The sequence below is a fragment of the Capsicum annuum genome, chromosome 8, assembly GCF_002878395.1.
Source record: "Capsicum annuum cultivar UCD-10X-F1 chromosome 8, UCD10Xv1.1, whole genome shotgun sequence".
Classification (NCBI taxonomy): domain Eukaryota; kingdom Viridiplantae; phylum Streptophyta; class Magnoliopsida; order Solanales; family Solanaceae; genus Capsicum; species Capsicum annuum.
In genome coordinates this window covers 157,067,675-157,077,780 of record NC_061118.1, presented here as the reverse complement: position 1 = coordinate 157,077,780, position 10,106 = coordinate 157,067,675, and the positions used below count along the sequence as shown (strand labels likewise).

The window sequence follows — 10,106 nt, the reverse complement described above, 5'->3', positions numbered from 1 at the left end:
ATATGTACTATTGAATTTCCTCACTGAAAATCCTGGATCCGCCCCTGCTCGTATGATCTATATACAACTAAATATTCACAATCAAGTCATTCAAAATAAAATTGTGAATAACTTTAAATAAGTTAATAAGTACTATATCTTTAGTACTATTGAAAGATATAATAATCTGAAATAAATGACAGTAATAATTCTGATAATTTCATTATTTCACACATTAGCCTATATTTTTTTCCTTTTTCCGACACAATTATAACTTTAATCCCTTTAGAATTGTTAGTCCGGTTTCATTTTGGAGATTGAGGGGTTAAACGTTTTCATTGACTATTTGTTTTGCAATCATCACTAATTAGTACTTATTAAAAGCAAATGTTTTTTTTTTAATCAACCAACAACCTTCTGATTATTAATGCATAAACAATATCAAAGAGAAACGATGCAACAACATTGTTATGATTATTATGACTAACTACTAAATGAAGATATTCTCAAATCGTGAAAAGAAATGTATCTTGAAACCACTTCATTTTTACAAACAAGTTTTTTTTTTTTTTTTTTTTTGATAATAAAGTTCTGTATTCGATCTTGTCAAGTAAATCAAGAAAGTGCTATAGAACTGGTTGACTAATTTTTTCACTTGGAAACTCATTGTTGACGTGTAGCTTCCTAAGCCAAGAAATAATACAACTGTCTATTTATTTTACTTCTTCAGCCGACAAATGTAGTAATTTTTCATTTTTCACCAACGTGTTTGTCTCTTTCATGCAAAAGGTGGCATTTGTTTTGTTTTACTTAAACGGTGAAAATATTTTTAAATTTTTACACGTTGGTTCTTTGGTTGGCAATCTTTTTCACAAATACAATCAAAAAATGACTTCTCTAGTAAAGAAAATAAGTGTCACAAATAATACTTGACGTTGAGTGTCTTCTCTTCACAGTCCACCAGTCCATAACTCCCATTCGATTTATGAGTTGCATGTGCGAGGAAAACAATTATTTTGTATCTCATAGGAGTACATATAATTAATGCTTCAAGTTGTGTAACACTTTTTTGTTTTACAAATTAGTGAATGCAAAATGTAAGAGTTCTTTTTTATTCAAATAAAACGTAAGAGTTGAATCCACTAATTAATTATGAAATAAAAAGATATTTTGCACAAGTTACATGACTCATGTGAGTGAGGTATACAAAATAAAATTAGTTGTAGGTCATCTTTTTTATGAATTTTAGGCAGCTTCTTAGGGTGATCCTTTGTGTCCCTACGACAACTTAGCTTCGATCCAAGATTTGTACTAACAAGCTCATTAATATAAAAGACAAACATTGTATCATTGGGGCTGACAGCTGACTATATATATAGTAGTAGTAGTACTGGAAGCTTGTAGGATCACACAACTCAATATGATTCTTGGCATATACATATAGTCACCAGAAGAAATATACTAGAAAATAATGTAACGTTGATGAAAGTACAACAACAATGTCTTGACATGTGTATGTTTTTTAGTAAAGACTTTTGTTGATCCTGTTTGAATATTAGTAGTATTTGGCCTATTTTGATAATTGAATTAATGATTTGCTCATTTGTTTCATTCAAATTCATCTCAATTCATGCATTTGACATCCCCATTGTTAATGAGAAGTATGTTGCTATTCCAAAACTTATATTGCCTTTTGTCAGTGTACGTGAAGATTAGCTTCAATAACTTGTGAAGTCTTGCAACATTAAGCTTAATTAGAGTAATACTGTCTTGAATCTTTAATACTCTCTTCATTTTATTTTGTTTGTTTGATTTTGACTTGACATGAAATTTAAAAAAATAAAGAAATTTTTTTTAATCTTGTGGTCTTAAACTAAAAATATATATATTAAATGCACTAAAATGCCCTTAAATCTTATGAACTTAAAGTTACCATGTGGAGAGTTAGAATTAAAGATTCATCAAAAAATGATAAATGCATCCTTTCTTAAACAGCGTTAAAAGGAAAGTATGATTAAAAAAAAAAAAACTAAAATGGAAAGAGTATATGTTGCTTGCATCATGCATTAGCTGGCCCGTCAAAGTATATATAAGTATATACTACTTTTTTCTGGATTTTCAAATTTCAATATGCAAACTCTGTTCCTTTAAACTAAACGAATTTTGTTTTGATTTCTTATAAATGAAAAAAGGGGTCTAATTATACTAGTTCACTGTTGTGTTTCACTTTTCTTCACTTTATTGAATAAGAGAAAAATTGTCTATTTCACATATCACAGAAAAAAACACAAATCATTGCCGACAGATGATTTGATTATATATAGTGTAGTCAACCTTTGAAGATTCAATAATGTATTAAGTATATAGTGTACTACTGCTACATATTCCTCACGGGTTCTTTTCGATTTTCCAAGATGTTAATATGTGGAAATTAAGAATGTCTGCACTTGTGACAATCAGTTTGGTTAAATTAAAAGTTCTTAACATATTTGTGTACAACGTGAATGAGGAAGAATGTATGCACTTGTGATAGTCAGTTTGGTTAATTAAATGGAAAAAAGGGGACTGATGATGATTTAACTTTATTATATGCATGTAACATAAATGGATTTTAGTATACCGGTGTACGTTATTAATCTCCAAAATAAACTTATTCTACTTATTATGTGCAGTGATCTTTTATATGATCTGATAATTTTGTAAAAGTTGTATTATAATGTCTGATATAAAAGTAAAAGTCAAAAGAAAAAAAGAATGACAGTTGTGAAAGTTTGTGGAAATAATTTTCTACTATTTCTACTTTACATTTTGTCTCCCTGCTGCAGTTTCCACGTAATAATAACGTTCTTTTCAGATTGAACAAGACTTTGTTACCACTTAACAAAAAACAATTGTTTCCTTATGGATTGAATTATCATTTTTTTTAATATATATATATATATATATATATATATATATATATATATATATATTGCTAAAACAACTTCTGCTCCTCAGAACCCAACAAGTTTTATAGTTTATAAACTACTACAAGCTCATATTTTATATTATAAAAGAAAAACTATAGCATGTTACTTTTCAATAAAAATTGAAAGTATCAAAATATTAAGTACTAAAAGTACTCCACTGAACATTCTTTTTATCACCTTTACTATCATTGTGTCACAGTCCCCAATTATCACCTTCATCATTGTTTTCCAATTTTCTTCTTAATAGCCGATAATTAGCGCGGCAACATATGGTTCCTATATCTTTCTCTTTTTATTTCTCCTTTTTCACTTTTTCTATTAAGTTCGTGAAAAAAAAAAAAAAGAACTTTTCAATAACTGCTTCTGGCCATCATACCAGGAAAGGATGCACGCTATAAAGTATAAATTCAGTAAAATTTAATAATCTTAATTTAAATATACTGTGAACTTAATAACATAAATGAGTTGCAAGTTGGTGACAAACAAAATTCTGAATTCGCCTCTTCATCATATCGACCATGTTTAGGCTGAAAAATTATTATAATATGTCAATTCCTTTATTTTTGTTCTGTTCTGTGTAGAAGAAAGACTGTAGGTCCAAGAAAAAAAACTCAATAATTAGGTTCACATGCATTCAAAGAGACCCCCCAATCAATATACTATACTCGTTAGACAATACTTTCTAGTTTCTACACATTATTAATTTTTTCTACAAAAAAGAAGAAGAAGAGGGCCAGCTAGGAGAAAAAAAAAACAATTAATATGGAGAGTATGTATAATTTTCGTTGGGTGCACGTGGGAAGGAGACTCTGGTTAAAGGGCCTACCATACATGTTCATGTGGTTCATTCATATATATATCTGGATGGGCCTCTTTTTTGATTCTATTAAAATCCTTAGGCTATTCATGATTGAAAATTATTTTTTTCCCTCTGCATATTATTATTGGGGTACGTATTAATTTGTTTCTATACATAAAGATAACTTGTCAGCTTGTTACGTACAGATATTAGATGACTAGATAGTACATGAATATTATTATTATTATGTAAAACATGGAAAAAGGGATAGTTAAGTTGATGGAGGGACCCTTTGTTGATCAATACATGCAATGAGAAGACTTTAATTCATGGAGTTTTATGGTGATAGTGAATGTTGAATATGAAAGATTGAAATAGCTATCTAGCTAAAACTCACATGCAACCTTGGCCCATTTGCTATAAGTGAAAATTGGCACTTTTAATGGAAAAATAACAAAATAAAAAAATAGAGAGAATCAAAGGTATATAGCTATCTCTTTTCAGCAGAGGCAGATGCTGTCTCTTTAGAAAATTTCACTTAATAAGGAGGTTTTTTCCTCTACTATACTGTTCTCCATACTAGCATATCTCTTATGTTGTTGTAAGAAAGATGAAAATTTTATTTCCCTTCTTTACTCTTATGTATCAATTTGATTCTTGATGTATGTGTTTCTATCAAAGAAAATGGGACCCCATATAAATTAAATTTCTTTTTCCTGTTCCCAGAAATAGATAAAGTTAAGTTCCCATAGAGGATGTATAGTTAGTGTCCATATTATTCAAATTGCATCTTATTTGTGGCTTTCCAAGTCATTAAGCAATTAGATGGATATCCTTCACCTCCCAAAGATTTGAGTTGGAAACTTTCTTGATTCTCTCTTGTGATTCTCCCAAAGACATTATAGTAGTGCATTGAAATTAACTTCTTAATCCTTTTTCTTTGACTAAATAGCTAGTCTTTTAAACTTGTGATGTTTTTCACTCTTTTCCCTTTCTTTTCTTTAGTGGAAAGTACTCCCTCTAATACTTTTTTAACAGCCATGTCTGACTAGACAGGAAATTGAGAAAAACATATAGACTTTTGTTACATTTTGTACTCTTAGGGGTGGTTTGGCGTTAGATACAAGGGATAAATAGTCCCGAGATAAAATGAAGGATCATTTTATCTCATGTTTGGTGTGAGATATTAGTTAGTATCGAAATTATTTATCCCACCATTTACATAATAGTGATGAAATAAGTTATCTCATATACATGGTGCCAACTAATCCCAAGATAACTCTTTCCCAACCAGTTAACGACCCCTTAGAACTTGTTCTATTAAACGCGCCATGGCATTTTTTTTTTTATAGCTGTAACAATATACTATTAATTAGTATGAAATGAGAATCTCAACCTAAATTTTTCACATATAAATAGTGTCATCTAAAATGAAGTGTAGAGAGTACTATTTTTGCATGTAATTAGTTGACCTCGTTCTTCCTAATATTTTTTTTCATGAACAACATGCAGACATATGTAATGATTTGTCTGAAAATTACTCATTAGTTAAAGACTGTTAAAAAGTAAAAACTATCTCCATCTGTAGGAGACAAGGATAGACACCCATTTAGACTATATATCATAGAGATAGTCGCTATCTGCAAAGGATTCTTTTTGGTTTGATTAGGAATACATAAGTGCTTACAACGGTAAAAACTAGAAAAGCCATAAAACTTTTTGATTGAATATTGCTTAATCAACAAACAGAATTACAACTGTAAATAAAAAGATCTACAAATCACAAAAGAAAAATAAAAGGTACATATACTATCATATGCCATCCACTAAAGGAGGATGATCAACAAACTTTCCAATATTTTTATCGAGTGTTGAGACAAAGGGAAATATGTGTAAGACCTATGTACAGATTAAGAAGCCAAATAAAAAATAAAAATAAAAACTCTATAGCACACACCTGTAGCGAATTAAGTAACCGTACGTCCATAATAAGTGAGCTTGATAATTAGCCATTGAAAATGGGCTAAGAGAATTGACCGAAGACGGCAGGGAGCCTTTGGAAATTATTATTACTGTATAAATCAGCAGTTTGCAGAGAAGTCTGCGGCGTTTGATTCTGAAGCCATGTGCCATGTGTCATGAATTGTGTCTCAGACTTTGTTTCGCCGTCGTACAAATCTTGATGATGAGGAGAAATTTCATGATGATGATTCTGGATTGTGTTATTATTAACACCTAGTGAAAACGGGGTTTGCATATATTCGGACCATTTAATTTCTTCCCTCTCCTGTTTCCCAGAACCGTCTGCTGCTGCTGCTGCGCTCGCTGATCCCCAAGTGAAAGCAGCAGCAGCAGCATTACTGTTGTCGAAGAATGAACAGTTGCTTTGTAATTCGATACTGTTACTGCTGCCATTGCTGTTGTTGCTGCCGTTGCTGCTGATAGTACATGCTTCCCAATTCTGAAACTTGTTGATATTAAAAGTACGTGCCAACGGGGATGTACTGAGAATCGAGTTCGATGACATAGTGGAAAAGGTCGCATTTGGCAAGGTGCTACAATTGAACTGATGATGATCAGATACCATATTGTCAGAAGAAGAGTTTTTGGTATTGAAGAGAATATTGGTGTTGGGACTATAATTGTGAAAGGAGAGATAACTAGACAAATCAGGTGACTTGCAATTGGCTGTGAAGAATTCATGAGTTGGTGGGGCAATATTATTGGCCTGATGATCGATAAGTGGATAACGTTCCATATTATTTATACCCTTTTCTGTTGAGAATCCATTTTCATGAGCCTCAACAAAATTGAACTCATTATTTGAACTTTCAGAAACTTTGTCATTGTTCTTATTGTTACTGTTTGCCGACGCTTTCTCTTCGCTCTCAACCTCAGAAAGTGGCTTGTGAGTATTTGGATCAATCCCTCTTTGCCTTAACTTTTTCTTAATTGACGAGTTCCACAGATTCTTAATCTCGTTATCAGTTCTTCCAGGCAATCTAGCTGCAATTTGCGACCACCTGCGAATTAAAAAAAAAAAAAAAAAAACACTAAGGTCAGTCCAGGTTAAGTATTTATAACATCATGGAAATGAATCAAATTGTACTTTTTTTCTAGAAAAAAAGAATCAAATTGTACTATTCTTGTGAAGGATATGTATATTACTTGTTCCCAAGAACTGCATGAAGTTCAATGATCAAATTCTCTTCATCCTGTGAGAATGTTCCTCTTTTCAAATCAGGTCGCAAGTAGTTAATCCACCTCAGCCGACAACTTTTTCCACACCTCTGAAGACCTGCCACCATTCAAAAAAACAAAATCACTAACAAGAAATTAAAATGCGAAAAAGAATAAGTACTGTAATTTTTTTTCAATTTCAACATGCATTTTCAAGTAGTGATATATAGTGCGGGCACCTGCTAGTTTAGGGACAGAGCTCCAACAGCCGTGACCAAATTTAGTAATATGTTTTATAAGTTTCTCATCTTCTTCAGGTGACCAAAGGCCTTTCCTTAACTTCTGTTTGTAGCAACAAGAATGCCTCCCCATGAGATGTTTTGCAATGCTGGAAAGAAAAGTCTAAAATAAAAATAAAAAAAGAAAGCAAAATTTGCAAAAAAAATTTAGTTGAGTATACTAAGTGAAGCTTGTTGATTATATTATTTTTCTCTTGCTAATAAGCAAAGAAAGTTTAGAGAGAGGGAGAGAAAATGATGTAATGAGAGTTAGGAAGGAGAGTTGAAGCTGTGGAAAATGAAATGGATAGGAGGGTGGAGGAGCCTTATAAAGAAGGTCGTATTCAGCAGATGATTTGATTTTTGAGGTTTATTTGTTGAGTTTCTTTTAATAAATAAATACTTCCCACCGTCTTAAATTATGTGACACTATATAAGTTGTCTATCGAGAGCATAGTCTCAAGCTACAAGTAAGGTCTGTATACATACTACTTTCTTCATATCAATTCTGTGGCACTACACTGGGCATATGTTATTGTAGTTGTTATATGAGTTGACACAAAATGCAAAAGAAAAAAAATGAGAATTTTGAATCGGTACAAACAAATCTTTTTAATATTTATAAAGGTATGAATTATTAAATTTTAAAATTAAATTATTTTTAATTATGAAAATTTGATTTTCTTACAAGACAAATCAAAAAGAAAGTGTTACAAATAAATTTGTTACTACTAATATGATTTTTCCCATCATTCCTTCTTTTCTTTAAAATTCTATTTTAGCCTTTAATTTACTATATTTGAAAATTGGAAATGAAGCTCCAATATTCTGACTTGCATTTGTCTTATCAAAGGGGTTTGAGAAATTAATGAGTTTGACAGCACTTGCGTGGGTCACCAAGACAGATATTTATTTCATGGCCACAATATTATTTCTGCAATAACTAGTACTGTTCGTAAAGTCTTTGTTAGAAATTAAATTATCATTTGAGACAAGTTGTAATTTTGATGACGTTGTTTAAGATAAGAAATTCATTGAGGTTGATGTTATGTGTTCAAATAAACTTATTCCCACCGTCTCAAATTATCTTCAGTAATTCTTAAAAATAGTTATCTCAAATTATTTTTATTTTAAAAGTTTAAGTCAAACAATATTTTTTTCTATTTTAGCGTTAGTAACAATTATTGTAGAAAATACAAATACCTCAATAGAATACATGTATCCATTCTAATTAATATTATTTTAAGTGACGACTAACGTATAAAAGAGAAATACAACAAATCATTTAGTCTTAGGGAGTACTAATTAATTTTGAGTTAGTTTTATCACAAAGATTCCAAAACATAAAAAATGGATTATAGTATTTGAACAAGTTTAAAGGGGTTTGCATACTTGAAATGTCAATGATTGGTTAAAGCTAGCAATGAGGGTAAAGTGTAAACTAAATTAATTAATCGTTAGGAAAAACCTTCTCTCATTATACATTCTCTCGTCTTTCATTATTGATATAATATAAAATTCCCTAAACTCTTATCACAATATTTCATTATTGACATAATATAAAATTCCATTAAACTGTAATCACAATATTATTTTATATGTATCTGGGCCAGGTGGAATTCAAATAATAAACTTGTCTTTTCTATTTTCTTCTTTTGCTGTATTGGTCCGTGAATCATTTTTGTGAACTGATTATAATCTCTTTCTATATCGTCATTAATATTTAATGAATAATTTTAAAAGTGAAAGATAATACTCCAATATTTTTTTTTTCTAGGAACATGGATGGTATCTTCCAGTTTCTCTTGGAAAATCATATTATTCCACCAACTCCCCTATCATTTTTTTTTGTACACAGAATCAAATGAGATAAAGAAAGCAAAGAATTCTCAAACATTTCCCATGATTGATTGTGATTTTTTTTTTTTTCCTTCTAAAGATTGTTTATTCGAGGATTAATTTTTTCCCAATTATGAGAAAAAGAAAAAATAATTTTGTCGTTTAATCATTTGTGTGACTAAATCAAAATTATTTTTAAATTAAACAAATAAACGGTGTGTTTTTCATCTATATATATACAACCGACAATGACAATGACATAGCTGTACTATTCTGAATTCAGAATACTACTTGAGTACGGACAAACTCTGTTGAATTACTCTTTCATCTTAAAGTACAATTTATTTTTATTTAGAGTTTACTCGAAAAATCAAAATTGTTTCAATTTTCTTGAATTTAGTCTTTATTTTCTGTGAAACAATTAACAGGCCTTATTATGGAACTGATATATAAATTTATATATCCGCAAACCTCATCTTTTACCTTGAGCCTTGAGGTATAAGTAATAAGATCGACATATACTCGATTCTTTTGAGATAATTATCATTTGTAAGATTTCACCCTATTATGTTAGTGTATGTTAATATATCTAAATGTATAGCAGGCTTGCCATAGATACTTTTGGTGTCTAAATTGTCTTTCCCTTGGGCAGCATGCTTTTGCCCTTAGGTTAGCTGGACAAAGGGAATAAAAACTATACTCCAATAAAATAGATTAAAGAAAGATTATAATGGATGGGAATTTCAATAAAATATGTTTTCAAATAAAAAGGACATAAAGCAATCACAAATTTCTTTTCCAAAAATATTGCATATGATTAAGGAACAAGATAGAGAAAAATGAACTATTAACAGAAAAAGCAGCACAGAAGCATGGGCGAACCAACAGTGCGAATTAGGCAGACCCGAAAATAATTACTATCTGTGAGAATTTCTCATATTGTGAGTGTTCATGATTTAGTTCAATTCTAATTATTTTCTTTATGGTTTGTGGTCCAAATCCTAATTACTTTCTGCATTTTAATTTATGTGGATCGTATGATTATATGTAAAATTTAAGAAC

At 30.4% G+C, this 10,106-nt stretch overlaps 1 protein-coding gene across 1 annotated transcript; it reads right to left on the bottom strand.

Moving 5' to 3' along the window:
- Positions 1–5,441: 5,441 nt before the first annotated feature.
- Positions 5,442–7,608, bottom strand: LOC107839759 (transcription factor MYB61). The gene is made up of 3 exons (XM_016683383.2): positions 7,167–7,608; positions 6,916–7,045; positions 5,442–6,770 (listed from the first exon to the last, which is right to left on the bottom strand). Exons 1-3 carry the CDS (start codon positions 7,297–7,299, stop codon positions 5,771–5,773), a joined length of 1,263 nt encoding a protein of 420 aa, XP_016538869.2. The 5' UTR covers positions 7,300–7,608; the 3' UTR covers positions 5,442–5,770.
- Between the last annotated feature and the right edge of the window lie 2,498 nt (positions 7,609–10,106).